Source organism: Astatotilapia calliptera, chromosome 13 (genome assembly GCF_964374335.1).
Source record: "Astatotilapia calliptera chromosome 13, fAstCal68.1, whole genome shotgun sequence".
NCBI classification, from domain to species: domain Eukaryota; kingdom Metazoa; phylum Chordata; class Actinopteri; order Cichliformes; family Cichlidae; genus Astatotilapia; species Astatotilapia calliptera.
Window position 1 is genome coordinate 16,571,744 of NC_137434.1, and position 23,337 is coordinate 16,595,080.

The 23,337-nt window shown below is 41.7% G+C and overlaps 1 protein-coding gene across 3 annotated transcripts in view; it reads left to right on the top strand.

Annotated features, from left to right (window-relative positions):
• The window catches only part of tet1 (tet methylcytosine dioxygenase 1), a 39,980-nt gene that overhangs the window by 12,498 nt on the left and 4,145 nt on the right, over window positions 1-23,337 (top strand). The window contains exons 1-7 of one of the 3 annotated variants that reach the window (XM_080288199.1): window positions 2,833-4,328; window positions 16,711-18,907; window positions 19,840-19,930; window positions 21,691-21,784; window positions 22,454-22,662; window positions 22,745-22,895; window positions 23,101-23,190. In XM_080288199.1, coding sequence (XP_080144325.1) covers window positions 4,314-4,328; window positions 16,711-18,907; window positions 19,840-19,930; window positions 21,691-21,784; window positions 22,454-22,662; window positions 22,745-22,895; window positions 23,101-23,190 — 2,847 coding nt within the window. In that variant the 5' untranslated portion in view covers window positions 2,833-4,313. Of the gene's footprint in view, window positions 1-2,832; window positions 4,329-7,828; window positions 8,146-16,710; window positions 18,908-19,839; window positions 19,931-21,690; window positions 21,785-22,453; window positions 22,663-22,744; window positions 22,896-23,100; window positions 23,191-23,337 lie in introns of those variants that run through there. The other 2 variants (XM_080288198.1, XM_026189340.2) reach the window with 2 other exon arrangements.

A 23,337-nucleotide genomic window follows, 5' to 3' on the forward strand; every position in this document is an offset into this window, starting at 1 on the left:
CAATAACAGTTTTAAGTTATCTAAGTGACTTATATATGTTTAACCTGAGTAGCGAGAGACGGCGGTGGGTTTGAAAGCGATTTGCCGGGAGTCCGGTGTTCTCACGGGCTCTAGTGGCGATCGTGGCTCAAGAGTTGGGAGTTCGCCTTGTAATCAGAAGGTTGCCGGTTCGAGCCCTGGCTCGGACAGTCTCGGTCGTTGTGTCCTTGGGCAAGACACTTCACCCGTTGCCTACTGGTGGTGGTCAGAGGGCCCGGTGGCGCCAGTGTCCGGCAGCCTCGCCTCTGTCAGTGCGCCCCAGGGTGGCTGTGGCTACAATGTAGCTTGCCATCACCAGTGTGTGACTGGGTGGATGACTGGATATGTAAAGCGCTTTGGGGTCCTTAGGGACTAGTAAAAAGCGCTATATAAATACAGGCCATTTACCATTTAGTGAGCCTTGAACCCCGGCTAGCTATCGAGCTGGTGGGTAACAGACGTCTCCGAAAACGTCGGAGCGCTTTTGAAAATATGTGGTGTCTTGATAAAGTTACACAGTTACATTCTCGCCTGAAAATATGTTAAACGTTTATTTTGTGACCCAGAAAGAATAATAAGAGTAATATTAAAACTAACTAGCAGCCACACTATGAATTCTGGGATAGGTTGGGCCACGAAGTATACACCCGACCCATCCTTCAAATCTGGGGAAATGAAGGGTGCGTTTGTCGGACGCATTTGTCGGAGTCTTCGAATTTGGACAGCATTCGTCGTGTCGCTGTAACGTAATCTGCCTAGAAATGTGGGCACAGGAGGATGCGGTTCTTGAATTTGGACACAGATACGATACCGGACACAGCTTCTTCTTCAGGGGTTTAACGGCAGCTGGTATCCTTGTACGTGCAGTGCTGCCATCTTCTGTTTCAGTCCGTTATTACACTCTTAAATCCTACTACTCATTCCTGCGTCTTTTGGGATCTTACAAAGCTTCAAACGACGCGTCGACTATTAAATCAGTTGTCGACGTTTTTGATAGTCGACGTAATCGTGACTAGTCGACTAATCGTGGCAGCCCTAGAACCAATAGCCCCAGAACTCAAACCATTTACTAATGCCTGATTTACATAATTAGGCAGAAATTAACTGCCATGTCTACACCACTCTTACTGATCACTCAAAGTACTTTATAATAACAGCCACATGTAACCACACATTTATACAGTGCTTTATCTATACACTACAAGCACTTTAGGCACCTCATAGACACCCATGAGGTACATAAATTTAGAATCACCAATTAACCTAATGTGCATGTTTTTAATCTGTGTGAGGAAGGAACTCATTGGAAATCCTGGCAGGAGCAGGGAGAACATGCAAAGCCCAGCTGGGATTTGAGCCAGGAACCTTCTTGCTGTGAGGCGACTGTGCCCCAGAACCACAGAAATCTCCAGCGGTTACATATAACAGGAGATGGTGAATTATTGACAGGGGATGCTGATACTTCAGTGCACATTCAGCTGTTGTTTGCAGTTAAAACACATTGCAGTTTGATTTGTTTTGTACAATATGCATAATTTGATGCCAGTAATGCTTCACTGCTTAGCCCTCTTAGGTCCTTTGAATCTGTGAGTTTGTGGCGTGTCCTGACTGTTGTGAGAACCTAAGTCCCTGGACAAGCTTTGAAGTCGTGCCACTTGGTTTCTCTGGGTGAAAAGAAATGCTGACTTTGCCCCCCCCCCCCCCCCCCCCCCCCCCCCTGTTGAAAGCAATGCCAATCAAATCCTACCAAGGGCACACAATGGCCTCCTGGAGAAACCAGAGCTCATTCATGCATTAATTTAACCTGCCTAATTTAGAATATCACTAATACACCTGAAGAGGATAAAAACTCATCTGCTTGCTCCCTCCTGTCATTGGTTCTGAAGGACCTCTTCCAAATGGCATCTACCAAGGGTAATCATTATAATGAATTCATGGCTTTGTCTGTTCTTTTGTCTGTTTTCCCTTTGTTCATTCATTATCCTCTCATCTCTCTCTGTTGCCACGCAATAATGTAATTCTTTTAATGCACCAATGGAATTTGTGTGTACCTCTCTATAAACACGTATGCATGTGTAAGTGTGTGTGTGTGTGCACCATTGTGTGTACACACAATCATATGGCAACCATGCCTACTCAGCATGTCGCACTAGCAACAACTTAAGTAAGGCTTTTCCTGTGTCATTGTTAGAGGATCTGAGGCCCTCATGCTGCTGTGCCTGCCTAGTGTTTGTGTTTGCATTTGTATCACTGTGTACATAAAACAAAGGACCTGCTTGCCTTTCCCTTCTAACCCTTCCCAGGGCGAAAATTATTTACAGATTTATACATACCAGCTTCTAAAACCTGAAAAACAGACGTGTAGGACTTAATATATGATTGTGTGTTTGTGCAAATCTTTGTCCTATATCTACTGACCAAACTCAGAAGGTCCAGGAACAGGTTAAATCCATGAAAGAAGCTGCAAGGCTGCAGGGGACACTTTAGTTGCTGAATAGAGATTTGAAGATTTGCCCTCCTTCCTTGGATGAGCGAAAGGGGTGAAAGAGGGAATGACCCCGTGTCCCCTCATGCTGACCAACCACTGCTAGCTTGTAAATTGAGTCCATGTGGGTTTATGGGTGTGGTGTCGAATAGTGCACATTTCCTTCCAGGATTGAGATTGTAGATGTTACATAACTCGGCATGTGTGTGAAATGAACTTTGAATGAGAATTCATTGTGTCCTTAAAATAGCCTCACCCATGGGCTCTTAACTGTCCACAAAGGAAGCGTGACAGCTGTAAACATGCATTTCTGTTTGTGTGCGTTTGAAGGAGAGAGCACGCAGAAGAGAGCGCGGAAAGTCGCTGTGCAGGCATTTAGTTACAGTGTTTAGCTTGCAGATGTGCTTTTGGAAAAGGGATCAGAGTGATATGTGAGTAGCCTCAGGGGTCTTCTGATTATGAGCCATACTGCGCCTCCTCTCAGGTAATGCAGACTTTATAGTTTCAGGGTTTTCTCCAAGGAAAATATTCCATATGGCCTTGGATCCAAATGCTAAAGTGGGTGTTTGCATAAAGGTTACTGCTGTTCATTCTGAGTATCCTAATGTTTGACATGTGTTAGTCTTTTGAGCTTTGACCTACACAAAGAGGTGTTTAACTGATTGTTTGACAGGTTGTGTATATGTGGGCTGGATGTGAAGCAAAGGGGCAAGTTGAAGCGTAGAGTCATGTTTTCCCATTTCCCATAATTGTTACCTCTCACTTCAGCATATCCAACACCACCTCTGGGATGGTAAAGCTGTCTTTTTTTGTTGTTTTTTTCTCTTTTTTTGTCCCTGACACAATGAAGATGATCAGTAGAAAGTCAAAACTTTAGTAAAGAAGCCAAAAAGAGAAGAAACTCCCTCATACTTTTGCCCTTCATCAATGGTCTGTAACTTTTCCATGCAATTGAGAGACAAGTTTACATTATCGTCTGCTGTAAGGGTAGTAATGACAAGTGTTGGCAGCAATGCTTGGCACTGCTCCATCACTGGGCTGGACTCCAGTGGGTCAGCCTCCACATGTATCAGAGACAGTTTACGACTGCGGTGCCGAATGACTTTCTTTACGTCGCTTGCTGTGCATGTGTACTGTAGCTTGGGGTGATTAATGTCCAGGCTTCTTTTTCCTAATGAGAGCTGGGCAGCTCGTTAAAGAGGAAAAAAAAACACACGGGACACTTAAAGAGCTGAAAATTAAGGGCGTGGTGGAATATCGTTAGAAGTTGTCGAGCTTTTTGTCGAGTGGAGTGGCAGCTGGAGGAGGAGGAGCGGTCTAAAAGCCTGAGACGCTTAAAGGAGATGAACTTTCTGGTTGCATTTTTTGACCTGTATTTTTTTATAGGAATCTGCAAATTTTTTTCTAAATTGCATCACATTGTCTTGTGAATTGAAACCAGAAGGCTTGCATAATCAGATAAGAGCATTTTTATGTCTGCTACACCCAGAGGGAACACTGGGGAATGTAGGACAGCTGTGTTACATTGCTTTTACCTGCTAAAGGGGCCTTAGCAACACATGCCAAGTGATAGTAACATGATAACGGTTGGCAGCTATGTCTTGTACACAAACAAGCGTAGGAGACGTAGTTGTGTTTGGTGTAACCTGTTTAGCAGTGTGGCTTGTTGATGTTGTTGCAGCGTTAAACCTGTTAGACTACTGGTCACATTCAGAGGAGAGCTCAACCACAACCATCTCAATGAATAACACCAAGGAGCTATTAACATTTATTCTAAAGATCTTTTTATTTGGGACGTGAATTTTTCTCAATGATAATCACCCAGGTAAGACTTCCCTCAGTCATAACTCTTTATGCACTTTGCTATTGGTTTTTTCTTTTGCACATCTTTAATCAACCCTAAATGAAGACACGGTTCAGATGTTATGCTTTGGTTCTTTTATAGTAAAACACTAACATGCATATGTTCAGGTTTAAGGTGGGTCAGTGAATAACTGATTAAAAACAAAGCTTTCAAGAGCAGTGCACTCACTTTACTGTGTCCTTTCAGTCTTATGTTAAAGATTGAAAGACTGCCGCATGTCCGCGCTGGTTGTCAGCATGAATTGTGCAGCTGCAAGCACTAATCCACATTGTGATTAAATAGCTGGCAATATGCAAGTTGTTGTAGTGTTGACAGGGTTTTCACAGTTACTGCCAGTGTGGAGATATTACTTTGTGGGGACGAAATTTGCTTCAGCACACCGCACTCACTCCTCGTGCATATTTCAAGTGTGTAGTCTTCGTCTGTGCTTGTTTTACAGTGTGTAAGGAAGCGTTTGGGGAAGACAACTTATTAGAATCTTACGTGTTTTTTTGTCACGTGTTCATAGATATTAACACTGAATTTTCAGCTACTTCAGCTAAAGATATAACACTTACACACTTATCTGCTCAAAGACATTTAAGATATTTACTCCTTGGTATTATTCCAGCGTTTGCTACGACTCCCAATCTGAGACTAAATCAGAAAACTTTCCTGAGGGGATATGAGGTGAGAATACATAAAATGATATTCATCATAATTTAAATGTAAGATGTTCTTTGCATTTTCTAGATGCAAATACTCAAGCAGCATAAATGCACATGGCAGTATTTCATGGCTGCAGTGGTACACCACAGCAAGTGTTCAGTAAATGTTGTGTTGAAATGTTGAGGATAAATGCAAAAATGATGAACTTATCAAGCTGCAGAAAGGGGCTAATATATATGAAGCCACACCATGCAGCAGTTTGACTGTGATAAGTGTAACTGACAAACTCAGTGACTGTTGAACTTTGCAGTGAGATAAAAAACAGCCCTTTGGAGCCATGACTAAGATTGCAATTCTTGAGTACACGTTTCAAAAAAGTGCATCAAAAGTGTAAAAATTCCCAAGTCTCTTATATAATCAAGTCATTTCCCATATGGTTTGTCTTTTAGGCTCAAAGACAAACCATTGGTGTAACATCCTACTCAGTAATGTTTGAAATTATGACACGACTTAGTGCTAAATCCATCAATATGATCGGATCTTCCGCCACAGGTTATGTTTGCGCAGCTGTCTTATCTTTTTGGTTGAACATGTTTACTGCAGGCTGGATGCTACACTGATATAGTTTTTATTGTTTTGACTGGGCTGCGCTGAACTATATCTGCTCCCACAATCAAGCCCATGGCTGAGGTTGGTTGCTAGATTGTTAACAGCAGGCACTGGCTCTGGCTACCTTCATGTTTCCTTGTCCTGGGTTGAACTCAGCTTCTTGGCCACATGGTTACCTTTAAAAGAGGCAAAGTTACTAACCACGCTTTTCCTGAGTGGGGTTGTTTAGGAAAGGATTTAGGGGTGGATGAACAAGACAGTCATTTAGAAATTATAGATGGTGCAGCAAATTATTCGCCTATGCTTGCAGTACTGTGCAAAAGTCTTGAACCATCACTCATTTCTTCATATTTTGCTAGGAAAATGTAATATCTGTGCAGCAATTTATTGAAACATCTAGAAAAATACAGAATGTAAAGTATGTAGCTCACCTATCTTGCAATATTGACTTTCAAGTTCTAAAGAACTTGAAAGTCAATATTTAATATGACTACCCTTATTCTTTAACACAGCCTTAACTCTGTCAGGAAAGCTTTCTTGACATTTTTTTAAAATACTAGGAATATTTCTGCAGGCTTCTTGAAGGACATTCAAAGCTCTTCTTTGGATGTTAGCTGCCTCTAACATCCAAAGTGTGCTTCAGTAATGGTGAGGTCCAGGCTCTGGGGAGGCCAGTCCATGACTGATAATGCTACACTGGGTGTTTTATATCCAGGTATAGTTTTGTTGCAGTAGCAGTGTGTTTGGGATCATTGTCATGCTGAAAAATAAAGCCAATCAAATGCTTTCCAGATGGTATTGCATGGTGGATCAAAATCTCACTGTATTTTTTTAGAGATGGCTGTAGACGCTTACCGTTGTATCTCTCTCCGGACCTCCTGATGACAATTTGAACCAAAAATTTGCAATTTGAATTAATCACTCCATAAAATCTGTTGGCACTGGCACAGTTCTTGTGTAATTTGGCATATCTCAGCCTTTTCTACGTGTTTCCCTTCCACTGAGGCCGTTTGTGATGAAGCCTCAGCAAACAAGAGATGGATCAACTGAAAGTCCAGATGCATCAGGTCCATCAGATCTTTACTGGACTTCTTTCCAGTTTCTTTAGGACATGACTTTTCTAAATCTTCAACTTGTCCACTTTCCTAAAACATTTCTAAGATATGCCAAGTTTAGCTCTTTGAGAATCACCCTGCTGGAGCCAAAATACGATGCCCATTAAACTGTTATTTTTGGCATTCATCATTCAACTAAAGAGATGGGGGAAAAACAGAAGCTTTTTATGCCAGGCTGCTATCAACAAAGTGCCTAAAGATATAGTTTGCTACTCCAAAAAACTGGTTCATCCCTTGAGTTAGGTGCTTTTTTAATCCTAGGTGAATGATAAAACAAGCAAATAAAACAAAATATTCTTCTAAAAATGGCCAGGTGCAAGGGCTGGAGTGAAAATGAGTGAAAAAGTAGTCAGTTTCCAAAGAAAAACTTGTCCTGGAGATCTATTGAGATTGCTTAAGACGACAATTACAAGAAACTCTGACTTCTTGTGTGCAAAAATATAAAGGAATGAGGAGTCACTCCAGACTTTTGCAAAGACTGTGTCTTGCTTCATCCTGTGTCTGATGATGACAGAATGCAAAACTTCCTTACAATGATAAATCACATGTCTTAAACCTCAAGGGGCACAAAAGCACTCGCTGTCCAGTGTAACTGTCATGTGATGGTGGTTTTTGCTTATCATTATAAGCATTTTTGCTTTTAGCAGTATTTCAGCCCCATGTAAGTTAAAGGTGCCAACTAACTTAAACCTGTGATTAGTTTGACAGTTGTGAGTAATCTTTATTTACTGTTAATTATATTTTTGATTAGCTGATGAACTGCTTTGTCTGTAAAATTCTGAGAATAACCATTAAAAATCCCCAAAGCTTAATTTCAGATCTGGTTATTTGGCAAGATCAGTTGAAAACGCAGAAATAAGAAGCTTGATAATCCAGGAGCAGCAAATGTTGTTCTTAATTTTGTTGTTAAGTTGACTAATTGAATAATGGATTAATCATTTTAGTAGTTGCACAATCAACTCTGAGGTAGTCCTGTGTTGGTGAGCTCTGTCCAACTGATCCAGATCCAGCACTATCCATTCCACAATTTGCTCCAATCCCTGTGCGTAGGGCTGGAGTAGCCCACATAGGGGATCCTTTGTTTAGGAGAGTCTAGGCATGGAAGATAATTTACAAGCCGCTAAGGTCCTCACGCCATTGGCTGATGAGGCTCTGTCTGCGTCTGCAAAAGGCATCCCATCTGTGTGTGTGTCTGTATGTCTGTGTATGTGCGGTGAGTGTGTGCGCGCCTGCTGTAGCAGTGCTTTGCTACGGCGGCTAGTCATGACACCCAGGAGCTTGCCCTGCGTACGGCTACTGTAGCCAATGTTTTCTGCAGGCTGGAGGCAGGCAAAGCAAGATGGCCACCAATACCTTTTAGGGATATGCTGCCTAAACCGGAGGGGCTTCCTCCGAGGACAGATAAGGTAAAGACAACCATAGTCTTCACCCTGAGTTCTTTTGTCTTACTGCAAGATAGGTCAGCTACAGTGGAGCTCATCTAGAGGTATACGCCGTTGTGTCTCTCTCTCCTCGCCACCCTGGATTTAGCTGACCAGGAGTGCTTTATTTGGACGCCTGTTTTGTTATTGTCCCTTTCACTGAGGACCTGGCCTTTTGTGTGTGAGCACTTGTCTTGTCTTTTCCAGGTGGGTTTAAGGGCTGGGACAACAAAGTTAGCAGCAAATGGATACAAGAAAGCCCTCGTCTTTCCTTTTATTGCATGCCTTTATTTAAGCCACTGTGCTGTATGAAGAGTCCGTTTGCTTCCCCTTTTCTTTCTTGCAGTGTTTTGAACAGCCATATTTCTGCACCTGCTGTTTTCTGACTGCTTAGCAGAAAAGTGGAGTGCTTGTAAGCCTTGGGTCGTAACTTGGCAGGTTTTACTTGTTTGGCTACAGTAACAGTATTATTACTGTGCGGTTTGTAGGAAAGGGTCTCGCTGTTAATGACGCCGTCTTAATCTCTATAATTTTATAGTTGATTAAGCTCGTGCTCTTTTTCACCGCTTTTCTCTTTAGGTAGTATGTTTTGTGTGTAGACGACATTATATTGAGCTCAGCGCAGACAGGAAGTACTCAATGAATGAAGGAAATTCTCACATGTTCAGAGAAACACATATAAACCACTACTTACGCTCTGACTCAGGAAGGAAGCATGTGTTTTTTCAGTGTGTTAATGTCAGGGTGCTGTGAGGTGGCAGGCTTAACGGTATGATTTCTGCATACCCACAATGTGGCAAAAGAAAATCGGAGTATTCACTTTTTTGTTGTAGCAGTTCATACGATGTCTATGTATAATGTGTTTTCTGTGCATGTGTGCGTGTTTTTGTCTGTGGTCTTGCGTTACAAATAGATGCACACTACTTCAAACCTCCTTGGAGACCCAATTTGCTCTCTTTGGAGAGACAGAGACACAGGGTTGCTACGATTCATGTAGTAGTGACACTCTGTTGCCGCAGGTCTCTGAACGGGTGTTTGTGTGTTAAGAACTCACCCTTAGCCACTCTTGGATATGTTTTATTCATTCCGAAAGCTCTGACAAGCTCCGTAGTTAGTCACGGTTTGTCTAACACAAAAGAAGAAGAGTGTGTTTGCAAGTGACTAACCCGGCGATATACCCAACAAGCACAAAGACGCAGCACCAGCACATCACAGTCCGAGCTCCCTCCAGAGACCCAGTGGCTAAATGAGAACACATGACTTTGCATTCGCATCCTGCTTTTAAGCTTTTTGCTTTTACAAGGATAAATGTAAAATAATTAAAAGCAGAGGCTGCACTTTGATGTCTGCTTCGGATCATAAACAGTTGGATGCACAAACGGATGCACACGCGCACACACATGCATGCCGACGTGTGTGTCTGGTGCAGTGCTGGAAGGCAGCCAGTACTGCTTTGTCATTGAAAGCAGTTTATTGTGACATGCTGCTTATTCTTGCACTGTGCCCCATCTTCTTCACTCCTCTTTTCTTTCATTGGCCCATTTGTGCATTCAGTGCAGAGCGGTTATCTCATATTCTTGCATTGGCAGCTTTGGTGTTGCCTCAGCCTGAGCTTGAACTATCTGTTGCATCAGCGGCGTGTTTCTAGTAGTCAGACACAATCCTGACAGCCATGGGGAGTTCAGTGGACTGAGGAGTAACTGCAGCAAACCAGAGAGTGATCAGGAGTACCACATCACTGAAAAGACCTGGTGATCATTTAGCTTTCCCATGTTAATCACAAACAGCTCCGTGGTCACTGCAATTTACTCTTTGAGTTGTCAAATAACATTTAACCTGTGCTTAAAGGAGAAACTCCAGCTTCAGCAAAGTTAGAAACTGAGCCAAAGACAAAAGCTGTTCTGTGTATTTTTAGTACTGAGAATGGAAAAAATAATTGGACAAACAGGCAAGATGCAGTCAGGAGACCTTTAGGTCATTTATAAGGCCCAGTTGGAAGATGTGTGCTTGTATGCAAATCAGAAATGTAAGATTGTAAGAAAGAACTTCACACACCTAAAACTCTTGTCTTCACACTGCTGTTGCAGAAGATAGCTCAGCATCTGTATTCTCTCTGACCTCTGTGTGCCTTTTATTCTTCCAGCTATAGCTTTGGAACAATGCCTAATCTCCTATTTTTCAGTGTCTTCTTCTTTACAGATGCCACTTTATTGCATGTAAGGTGTCACTGTATGCTTTTGATGGTTGAAAACAATGTTCCCTTTTTGTTCGGGATTTCTGAGAATCTTTTAAGTGAACTGGTACCAGCTCCAGATTTAGGCTGATTCTGAGCACATTTTAAGACTTGAAGGATTGTTGTGTTTTATGAAAAGCGGTTAAAAAAAATGTCAGTATTGTGTTACCGCTCCATTAGTCGAGCAGGTTTTTTTTGTAAAATAAACATAAGGTTTATGGTTCATTTTCCACAGGTATTCCTGTGCAGTCTATAAAACTCCCTTCTCCCATACATCGTTCTGTTTGTCAAGTGCAGTAAAAATAGTGCACTAATAGTGTGCCAATCTAAATCTGGTGCACGTCCAGTGGAAACGGAGGGAACAAAGAGCACATGTAGGTGATAAACACAAGTGTTTTTTGTTTGGTCTGTGGGTTCACAGGAGATCTGGTTTATATTGATGTACTGCTTAATTGAATTCTGCGATTCAATTAATCTTACCCAGCTAGTCTATCTTCCTACCAGGCCAAATCTTAAATGCCCTGAAAAGTCTACATTAATTGATTTGGTTTTAACAAATGTACCTCATAAATTCTCTTCACTTGGTGTTTTCTGTAATGACCTAAGTGATCACTGTGTTGTTGCTGTTTGCAGAAATGCTAAAATTCCAAAATATAAGCCACGCATAGTGTGCAAAAGGAATCTTAAACAATTTAATGAACAGGCTTTTCATCATGATTTGTCATTAGTTAATTGGGAAAAAATCGGACTATTACCAGATGTAGAGCTAGCTTGGACATATTTTAAGGAAAGTTTTATGGGAATTGTTAATAAACATGCCCCCTTACGGAAAGTTAGAATTAAAGGTCGAGAAAATCCTTAGTTTTCGCAGACACTCGCAGATAGCATACACAAGCGTAATAGAGCATGGGACAAGGCGAGACAAACAGATACTTCCACTGATTGGTCTGTTTTCAAACAGCTTAGAAATAAATGTACTTCTCTTATTAAAAAGGCCAAATCTGAATACTTTTTGTCTGTCACCACTGAGAACCTCAATGATCCACAGAAATTTTGGAAAGTAATCAAGTCTTTTTCCGCCAATAAAATGACTCAAACCTTTCCTAAATCTGTTGTAAAAGATTCAGTCTCAATTAATGATAAAACTGAAATTTTGAATTGTTTTAATGAACACTTTCTATCAGTGGGTTCCTTGTTTGCTTCTGCAGAAACTTTTTTAACAAATACTTGCCCAGAACTCTCTATGTTTTCTGGAGACCGTTTTAACTTTGTACCTTTTAGTGTTTATGAAGTGCATAAAGCTTTAAAGGCTTTGGATCACAGAAAACCTCCTGGTCCAGACTTGATGGAACCTTATTTTTTGAAGTTGGCAGCTGATTTTATTGCAGAACCACTCTCAATTCTATTTAATTTTTCAATTAAAACCAAAGAAATTCCAGCGGTTTGGAAATCAGCTTTCGTTTTGCCTTTATTGAAAGGAGGTGATCCATCGGTGTTGACTAATTATAGGCCAATATCAAATTTGTGTGTTTTATCCAAAATCCTGGAATCTCTAGTTTGTGACCAGTTGAAAGAGTTTTTGTACTCTAATGATATTGTCTCCAAATTTCAGTCAGGCTTCAGGAAAAAACACAGTACTAACACTGCCACTATGAAAGTGATAAATGATATTATTGTGGCACTTGATAAGAAATTGTACTGTGCGTCACTCTTTATTGACCTCTCAAAAGCTTTTGACACTGTTGATCATGCAGTCCTAAAAAACAGACTGCTCAGCCTTGGATTGTCAGAACATGCATTAGCGTGGTTCTCAAATTATCTGAAAAATAGAACCCAGTGCATTAAACTTGAAGGTCTTTGTTCTAAATTTGTTGCTGTCCACAAGGGGGTGCCACAGGGCTCAGTTTTGGGTCCCCTTCTGTTCCTTTTATATATCAATGACTTGGGTCAAAATGTCTCAGACACAAATTTGCATTTTTATGCTGACGACACAGTTATTTACTGTTATGGATCATCTCTTGCTCAGGCCATTGAAACTTTACAGAAAGCCTTTGTTGCTTTCCAGCATTCACTTATTCAGCTAAAATTAGTTCTCAATGCTGACAAGACTAAGCTAATGTTGTTTTCCAAGTCAAAGAAGGTCCCGGAGCCTATTCCAGTGGTGTCCACCCTTGATGGAAATGTCATAGAGATAGTTCATGAATATAAATACCTTGGTGTCTGGATTGATGACTCCTTCACCTTTAAACCACATATAGAGAGACTAGTAAAGAAACTGAGACTTAAACTTAGTTTTTTCTTCCGTAATAAACAGTGCTTTTCTTTTCCAGTAAAAAAACGTCTTGTTACTGCAACCTTTTTATCTGTGTTAGATTATGGTGACATTCTGTATATGAACGCTTCTTCTTCATGTCTTCTAATGTTGGACACGATGTATCATGCTTCCTTGAGGTTTATTACCAATTGTAAATACCTGACCCATCACTGTGATTTGTACTTAAGAGTAAAATGGCCTTCTTTGGCCATTAGAAGACAGGGGCATTGGTACACTTTTATTTACAAAGCTATGCTTTGATTGCTGCCTCCTTATATTTGTACTTTGGTCACAAGGACAAATAGTGGTTCTTACTCCTTGCGCTCAAATGATCAGCTGCTGTTGTCTGTTCCCCTTGTCCGCACAGAGCTGGGTAAGAAAGCCTTTGTCCACTCTGCGCCTTTTTCATGGAACATGTTACAGAAAGACTGGAAACTAACTGAATTGTTGTCTTTAAATGTTTTTAAAACTAAACTCAAAGGCCTACAGGCTGCCTCAATAATGTGTAATTGTTTTGTGTAATTTTAACTTTGTTTGTTCGTATGTATTTGTCTTGAAATGTGCTGCCTCTTGGCCAGGACTCCCTTGAAAAAGAGGTCTTTGATCTCAACGGGACATTCCTGGTTAAATAAAGGTTAAATAAAAATAAAAAAACTGCTGCTGCTGCTTACTCTTGATCTGTCAGTGCACATCACCTGCTGTAAAACACATTAAAACCAGTTGATGTGATTTACTGTAATGGATGTTTATGCCAGGTAAACAGTCATAAAGAACATACATCCAGCTGCACTGTAGTATGTACAGCACACTCAAGTGAGTTTAACATCCTTTTGTCAGCTGAGATTTGGCACATGATACTGATTTTTTTTTTTATATATCTTTGTCACATTGAAACATTTTTCTTCCACAGCTAAAGGCTTTAGTTCTGATTTGATATGCAGCTAAAACAAAGAACAGCTTGTCTTCAGTGGATCATATGTTTATTCAAGATGTTAAAAACTAAGGATGGCTTTCATATTTTCAGTTGCCAGCTGTACAGTGCTGTGTAAAAGTTCCTACAGTTCTAATAACCTTGAAAGTCAATACTTGCTCTGACCACCTTTATTCTTCAACACAACCTGAACTCTCAAGCTTTCTTCTAACTTTTTTAAGTAGTCTACAGGAATAGTTCTCCAGGCTTCTTGAAGGATATTCAAAGCTCTTCTTTGGATATTGGCTGTCTTTTTGCCATTGTCTGCCAAGATGATCCTACTGCTACAATAATGTTGAGGTCTTGGTCAGGAGGAGGCCAATCCATGACTGATGTTTTTTTTCCATCCCAGTATGCTTTCACTACATTGACAGTGTGTTTGAGATCATTGTCATGAGGAAAAATGAAACCATTGCCAATCAGATGCTTTCAAGATTGTTGGATCAAATCTGACAGTACAAAATCCTATCAGTTTGAGCCATGAAATTACCTCCACCGTGTTTTAACCAAACCAAATATTTGGATTAATTACTCGTTAAGTTGCCAGTTCTTGTGTAATTTGGCATACCTCAGCATTTTCTGTAAAGTCTGCTTTCTTAACATTGGCTTCTTGACAGCTTCCAGTTAGATTATTTCTGATGATGCCTCAATTAGCAGTAAACAGATCAGCTGATGCATCTCTCAGGTCCTGTGTCAGATCTTTGCTAAATTTATTTCCACTATCATAAGGATATGACTTTAAGATACTTCTTGTCTGCTGGACTGACTCTTGAGCATGCCAAGATATGCCCATTTTTCAGATAATATAAGGAAACTAAGGAAATGGGAACAAATGACATGTTTGTCCAACAGGCCCCCACTAACAAAATGTCTGAAAATACAATAAAATTGCTTTGGGTTTTTTGTGTGCGTTTTTTTTTTTTTTTTTTTTCCAAAGTTGTCTGGTATGTGTAGACACAGCACCGATTGGTCCCTTGAGATAGGTGCCTTTTTATGCTTGAATTATTCACAGGGGAGTGGTTCACTAAACAAAAAACATGAACTGAAAGTGATCAGGGTACAAGGACTGGGCTAGGAAAGAATGAAAAAGACGCCCTTGTCCTAAGAAAACTGTGAAAGACCTTCAGAAAGACATGAGTACTACTGCTCAAGATGCCTTTAAAAAGTTACAATAAAGTCTGGCCCTGTGGAAGCAAAATATAAAGAAATGACTGACTTTTTCAGAGTAGGGCAGCCACAAACAATTATTTTGATAGTCGACTAATCAGATCATGCATCCATTGGACGTAAAATTTACAGCTTATTGCACCAGCATGCATCTGCTCTTATATAACTATCATTAGCTTACAGCTTTAAGTGTTTAAGTTATGTGCTAACTAAAAATAAAGACAAGATGATAGTTTATTCAATTTCAATGAAATTTGCAGATTGTTTCGGTGAAGTTGAATAAACTCCTTGCTATCTAAACATAACAGGACACCGGATTATATTCTCGAGCATCTCACACTTCTGATAATCAGCTGTCTGCTTGACGTTTATTCAGCTGTGTAAAAACTATAACTTTAATCTCAGCCAAACTGATTTACTCAGGAACAAATAAAATTATAAAAACAACCAAACAATAACATTTTTAAGTTATCTAAGTGACTTATATATGTTTAACCTGAGTAGCGAGAGACGGCGGTGGGTTTGAAAACGATTTGCCAGGAGTCCGGTGTTCTCACGGGCTCTAGTGAGCCTAGCCCCCGGCTAGCTATCGAGCTAGTGGGTAACAGACGTCTGCGAAAACGTCGGAGCGCTTTTGAAAATATGTGGTGTCTTGATAAACTGAGCAGATATTTGAGGTTTACACAGCTACATTCTCCCCTGAAAATATGTTAAACGTTTATTTTGTGACCCAGAAAGAATAATAAGAGTAATATTAAAACTAACTAGCTGCCGCCATTGTTGGAAACAGAGCTGCCCACAAGAGCTGGGCTGCACTATGAATTCTGGGACACAGCTTCTTCTTCTTCGGGGTTTAACGGCAGCTGGCATCCTTGTACATGCAGTGCTGCCATCTTCTGTTTCAGTCCGTTATTACACTCGTAAAACCTACTACTTATTCCTGCATCTTTTGTGATCTTACAAAGCTTCAAACGATGCGTCGACTATTAAATCAGTCGTCGACGATTTTGATAATCGACGTAATCGTGACTAGTTGACTAATCGTGGCAGCCCTATTTCAGAGTACTCTTTGCATGTTCTCGTAGAAAGTGCTTCCAAGCAGCATGAATACTACAGTAGCAAACACACTTTACTCAAAGCCTTAAAACGTCTCCAGATAGTATAGGTTGTGGAAATAATTATCTGTGTACTAAACAGGTTGTAGTAGAACATGTTTAATAATGTTTTTGTGGGTAATCCATACGCCACGGTTGACCTTTGTATGATCACAGTTCATGAAGGTCAGGCGGTGCCGTAGCTACTGTGTGTAAGACCCACAGTGGGTTAATCCCTCTTAACAATGCACAGGGGCTATACTGTAATGTCAGGCCAGCTGTGTGGATAATCACGTGTGCATGCACACACATGCATACCCAGGAGCACACATTCAAGCCCAGGACAAACACAACACGTACATACATGTTGCACACATACCCTCAGTGACCCACTGGAAGTAGCGCAGCTGGATGACTCCAAATGTTTACTTGTTGGCTCTTAGCTACTTATGGGTCCATTGCTCTCAACACTCCTGAGCTCTGATATTAATTTAGTCGTTATCGAAGCCTCAACTGCGAATTATCTTAGTTTAACTTTTTATTAGCTGTGTTTAGAGGTCAGATTTGGCAAGATTTGTGAAAAAGGAGATTATTTGTTTTCCCAATGCCATAATATTTTCCACAGCCTTGATAGTGGCTGCAGCAGATGCTCGTGCCACGCTGAGAGGCAATCTGCTGTGCGCTGTGCCGTGACTGTTTAGAACAAGCTGATTCCCTGTGTACTGTGAGAGCTTGAGTCACCTCTCTCTTCTTGTTTCTCTCCGTGTTTCAGGTGGTTCCAGAAAGTGGGTTGGTAAATGGCACAGGCAAAGCACAGATGGATGACACCCACATGGCAGCAGAGGAGGATGAGGGGGAGGAAGGCCACATACCTCATACACAGACTCCCCCCATTACCCACTCACTCACCCACGACCAGGTCTTGGACCAAGGTGTACGGCCAATACTTATTAAAGGAGAGCCCGGGCTGGAGCTGACCAGCACTGCACCACTTCACCAACAAGTATGCTCTTCTGTGACTTTTCAGAATGGTTCTGCTGCAAACCTGATAAAACCTAAACCTGGTGCTAATATGACCACTGTGTCTGCTTTGAAACGGACTACAATGGCATTGGAGCCTCAAAGGAATATCATAGCTGCAGTTCCTAAAGACTCTGAGAATGGACCCATGACTCCTCCAGATGACTTGGCAGTTCCACTAAAGAAGATAAAACAGGAGGAGCCATGGGTGTGGATCACTGAACAGACCACCACGCAGCTGAGTGATGAAGATGAGGTATGTGAGGACCCACTGGCTACGCTGGCAGCCGTTGTGTGTCTTTCTGTCACTGAGAGGAAGGGCCTGGAGGAGAAACTCTTCAGCTCTCGTGCTTCCATACTTCACTCCATCAAAACAGAGGCACCAGATTTGCACTTTGTGAGAAAAGAGGACTTGTATCTGAAAAGCACTCCTGTTAATCTGCAAAGCACTCCCCCACCCATTAAAAGTGAGCCTCTTCCAAGTGTCTTGTTACCAAGCGTGCAATCTTTGGCAGAGAGGAGAAACCTTAGTGTTGATCAGGCTATCGCTATTGAGGCCTTGACTCAGCTGGCAGCTATACCTCAAAGCACACCAGGGTCCATTAAAACTGAAAGTAAGTGTGAACATCCCATTTCTACTGCTGTGCCATCATCAGCCTCGAGTACAAATACAGTCCTGCAAGAAGCCAAACCCACAGTAGCTTTTGGCTACAACAAAGTCTCTGTCATCAGCTCACCACTACACCAGATGTCAGTTATACGACCTCCTGTGGCCAGACAAGGGAATGTCATCCAGCGCTCCAACGGGTTGAGCATAAACAAGCTGCAGAGTCTCTTGGAGGCGAGTTCACACAGTGATAAAACAATCTCCAGGAGGTCAGAACAGGATTGTGGTGCTTTTGTCATTAAGTCTGAATTCAGTTATAAAACCCCCACTGATGTGAAGTTTAGTAAGGATCATGAGCGTCTGTCTATGGAGGGTGGGGTTGTTGCTAAAGTGAGTAGAAACAGAGATGAAGAGGAAGTGGCAGCTCAGCTGGCAAATTTAGCCTTCATCATCCAGTCCCAGCACAACCAGCAGTCAGAGAACAATCCTTTGAAAGGAGCGCCTGTTTCAGCTATCAAATACAACTACAAATCCCAGCAGCCCCCCAGTCAGAAAACACCTGTCAGGAAGAAAACAAAAGCTGCGCCTTCCAAGCCCAGAAAGAAGAAAACTGATGGATTAAATCAGCGCACGCCAAATAGAGAGACGCCGTACAGGAGCAGAAACCAGAAGAATCCCTTGCAGGGTAAATCAGGACTTCACCACAAGAAAAACCTATTTCTGCCTCAGGCTCAAATTGATCTGAAGAGATACTTGGCTGAGGCACAGGAGGAGAGGAAGCAATTTATCCATCAGATTAACACTCAAAATATATCTCATTTAGGGCATCAGACTCAGAACTATAGCACTCTCACAACGTTCAACCACATTTCTGGTCAAGAAAACCAGCCGTGGTCCCTTTCCAAAGGTCCACTTCACCAACATAATCCATGCAATGGTTACGCTGCAGGACCAGAAGAGTACGAAAAGCATTTGTTATCTCAGGTAGCGCAGCCCTGTGGTGGGCTGCAGCACGGTGCTGATCCTAACACCAGCCCAGCCAAATCAGCTTTTCTCAGCCCTACGTCTGGGCATCATGGTCTGGCTAATGGCTTCTCAGGGGCTCACCAGTCCCCTCCTCTAAGTCAACAAAGCTACTACAAGCTGGAGAGTTCAGGACCTGTCACTGTCCTGTCTACAACCACTGATGGGAGTCAGGGACACTCTGCGGACTCAACTCCATCCAAGAACGGCATCAACAGTTTTCTGGAGTCTCCCTCAAGTTTTCTAGATACCCCTACCAAGAACTTGCTCAACACACCTTCCAAAAAACTGGCTGATCTTCCATCCTGTCAGTGTGTGGGTGAGTTGCTTCTGTCTTCACTTCAACTTTTTAGTGCATGTGTTTCCATCACATTAAATTTGAACCACTTTGAAATTAAACAGACTAATGTACATGTTTTCCTCTGGCCTGCAGAGTTGTTTATAAAGCTGAGTAGCTGTTGCTGGTGAGATTTGCCCAGATTGGGCGATAACAGATAGAAAATATACAAATGACTGCCTTCTCTACGTCTAATGAAATTAGATTGCAGTCACACTATGGTCAAAGCATTAAAAAAGTCCATTTTAAAACTCAGCAGTAAAGTCTTTATTGTGAGTCACTCAATTTAGAACATTTTTTTAATCAACTAGACAACAAGTTGTGTGACAAATTCCTTTCTAACAGAGCATTAAAAGATGAGAGCCATCTAGTTCAATTATATTCAAGTAAAGTGAGACATCAGAATGAAAGAGGTGATATCTTCTAAACTGAGCAGCTTACACCAAAGCTTAGTATCACTGCAGGCCAGAGGGAAACATGTGTATTTGATTTTAGGGTGAGCCGTCCCTTTAGAGTTTTCTTTTTAGTGAGACTGCTGGTGTTTGACCTCAAACTGACTTTTTTCTCTCACTCTGACTCAAACATACACTCACACACACATACACTGTGTCCTAATTCAACAGCCAAATCGAGCATAAAAGGCTGCATTTCTCTGCCATATTTGGAGCAGGATTTTGAATGTTTTGTGGAGGGTTGTTGACTTATTATGATGCATTTCAAAAGACCTCCAAGGTGATGAACCCTAAACTGAAACTGAAATCCAGCTACATTTAGTTTGTATTTCAACATTAACCTGATGTTTTTATTAAAAATATCAAACAGGTTGTCCGTGTTTCTCTTTAAACGTGCCAGCAACGCATCAGTGGAATGCTATTTGAAGAAGTTGCTCCAATATTCATTGTTGTCTTTCACAGACCAGATCATTGAAAAGGAAGAGGGCCCTTACTATACTCATCTTGGGGCAGGACCCAGCGTCGCTGCAGTGAGGGAACTTATGGAGAACAGGTAGAGTGACTACAGCGGCGTTGTTTACACGCTGTGGGGTGTGTTTACTACCACAGCTTACTAGTAAACCACAGGCTTGGTGGAATGGGGCGGGATCACAACCATGCTATGTCATTAAAAGGAAGCACTGCTGAGATAGCTCAACACACACACAGCATGCTGAAACAGGAAACCCCTCTAGCTCAGACGAGGGGCCCGTAAAGCAGGATGACAGCTTGTTTAAATACAACTTGTCCATTTGACAGCTACACTTAACGTATATTTTCAGCTTGGCTGGTAAAAATGAAATAGTTTAGTCTCTGGTCTAATTAGCTCTTTTGGACACATACCACTGCTCACTGTTACATTATACGAACCTTTGTCATTCACTAAAAGACACAAAGGGTTTATTTTGAAATGCTGTGAGGCTTTTGTGTTGTCAGTTGCTCTCAGGAAGGGTTAAGCTTCCTCATGTGTAATATATAGCATATTGCCATCCATACATGCTAGATATGGGCTTTTTGAGCAGAAATACTATTGCCCAACATCCAAATACTCTAACCACATCTCGCCTTTTTTCAATCCAATGCTTGGTAGTTGGTTGCGCATTTTACTATTTTTCTTGTAAGTCGGTAAACAGCTTTTAGTTTTATTACCTCCACCTTCTGGCAGTAATAACGCATTACATCCTACCAGATTTTTGTTAGAAATGAGGGAAGATACAGCATCCCAAAAACATTAAGGGAGTACTTGTTCTCTGCAGTTTAACAACAAGTCAGTTAAACTTTAGGGATGACAGTTTGGTTCAGTTAGGAAGCATGAACCATTGTGAACCCATTTCACCTACTTCAGTGTAAATGATCATGAACGGGAGGTCTCGAGATGCACCGTTACCGTTACCCTCTCCTTATCCCTCCACACTGTTGTTTTTCTTTTTGCTTGTGTCCTTGTTATTGCTGCTACCATGAAATGGTACCTGCAGGCAGCTAAGTTTCTTCAGAATGCCGCATCCAAATGTGCTGTCACAGGAAGGTTTGCTGTGTCTCAAGAGTGAGACAGCTGGACAAGGCTGTAGAAGGGCATCAACCCAACAACAGGATCGCTGTCTGCACCTTTCTGCCAAGAAAACCAGGAGGAGCACTTCCAGAGTCCGACAAAAATCACCTCCTGGGGCTAATCATTTGCATGTTTCTGAGGAAACTGTCACAAGCAGGCTCCACAAGGGTGTCGTCAGGGCTCAACGTCCTTTAGCCGGACCCACGTTCACAGATCAGCATAGTGCAGCTTAACTGGCGTTCACCCATGAACACCAGAACTGGCAGGTCTGTCAGTGGCATCTTGTTCTCTTGGCTGATGAGAGCAGGGACATGAATTTCACATAGAGTGCATGTGACAGAAGAGAAAGAGTCTGAAGACACCGTAACAAATGCTGTGATGACGGCAACGTCAAACAACACCAGTGCGATTTGCACCAAACTAAATGCATTCATAGTGGTTTATACTTCCTAACTGAACAGAATGACCCTGAAGTTTAACTGATGTTGTCTTATTTTGTGATGAGTGGTGTATATTTTAAACAAAAAATAGTTGTATGAACTGTTACATTTTTTAAATATTATTCTAACTTTCAGAAATTATGCCGATGACTTTTATATGCTCTTTTGTGAAGAGCACAGACTCATCATATAGTGTGTGTGTGTGTGTGTGTGTGTGTGTGTGTGTGTGTGTGTGTGTGTGTGTGTGTGTGTGTGTGTGTGTGTGTGTGTGTGTGTGTGTTTTAGGTATGGTGCCAAAGGAAATGCAATAAGGGTGGAAGTTGTTGTTTACACTGGGAAAGAAGGCAGGAGCTCCCAGGGGTGTCCAATAGCTAAATGGGTATGTGGCTGGTGTCTGTGTCCTGAATGTGTCTGCTGTAAATGTAAACATTGTTGTGAGCCAGTATATTTAGTGTAAGAAATGAAAGGCAGCCTCTGATTTATGCTTTTATCACCACCATGGCAAAACCTTAGCTGCCGCCAACTGTGTAACTAAAGTTTAAACATAGCGAGCAGTCTGAGACAGCGTACTTCCGCTATGGCTGCATAAACCATGGCATGAACTTTAGAGTCTTTAGATCAAGAAGGATATGTGGATTAGTTTGTGTTTTCTTTGTCTTGAACAGCAATTTTTCATGTTTCAGTTTTATTGGTATTTGTTTAGATATGACACAGAATGTTCGTCCAGGTATTCCTGGACCCAGTACCAGACCTTAATGTGGATCAAGTCAAAAAGTTAGCCACCTCCGGTACAATTTTCACATGAATCCATCCATAACTTCTTGATAATTTCTTCTAACAACACAAACAAACAGACAAACAAAAACCATCTCCGTGTCAGAGGCATTAAATTGCAAATTTATTCACAACATTTTCTGCCTAGTCTGGTGGTATGGCAGGTCACTTATAGTGATCTATGTAGTGAGCTTAGTGTATTCGTCTGTGTTGCAATTCAAGTTTCAAATGTGACTGACGCTTGTGTATTTATAAATTAAATGTCCTCTGACAGGTGATCCGGCGTGGCAGTGAAGAGGAAAAGCTGCTGTGTTTGGTCCGCCACAGGCCAGGGCACCACTGCGACTCGGCAGTGTTGGTGATCCTCATCCTGGCCTGGGAGGGAATTCCTCGGCCGGTGGCAGATCACCTATACCAGGAGCTGACAGAGACCCTCTTTAAGTACGGCTCCCCCACCAGCCGTCGTTGTGCGCTCAACGAAGAGTGAGTACCCCTTCTTTTATTTCTCCATAACACTTCTTTTTCCCTCTTTATTTTTCATTTGTTATTTCCCGTTTCTTTACAGTCGCACATGTGCGTGCCAGGGTTTAGATCCGGACACCTGCGGAGCTTCATTTTCCTTTGGTTGCTCCTGGAGCATGTACTTCAATGGATGCAAATTTGCACGAAGCAAAGTTCCTCGGAAGTTTCGCCTGCAAGGTGACTACCGAGAGGAGGTGAGAGAGTGTGCTTTTTTAATTTACAGCAGCAAACAATGAGTGAGCAGTACAGCTTACAGCAAAATCTGAGAGAAAAATCGTCTCTTATTATTTAGGTCAAGCTAGTAGTTTTTTGAAGGTTTGCCTGCTGATGAACCATGTTGGATATTACAATAAGAGTTAGAAGTAGGTTCCTTTGAACAGTGTTAGCTTTTATTTTCAGGAGTTGAAGGTAGAAAACAACCTTCAGAGTCTTGCCACCGAGGTCGCTCCCCTCTACAAGAAACTGGCTCCTCAGGCTTTCCAAAACCAGGTATGAAACGGGAAACAACCACATTCGTCTCTGGTAATCCTTTGCTCTCCTGGGCTTGACTTAATTCAGCGGAAGTGATTTTCAGTTAATCTTTTTCCTTAAATTTCCATACAGTCTCACTCCAGGCTACTTCTGGGACCTGTTTAT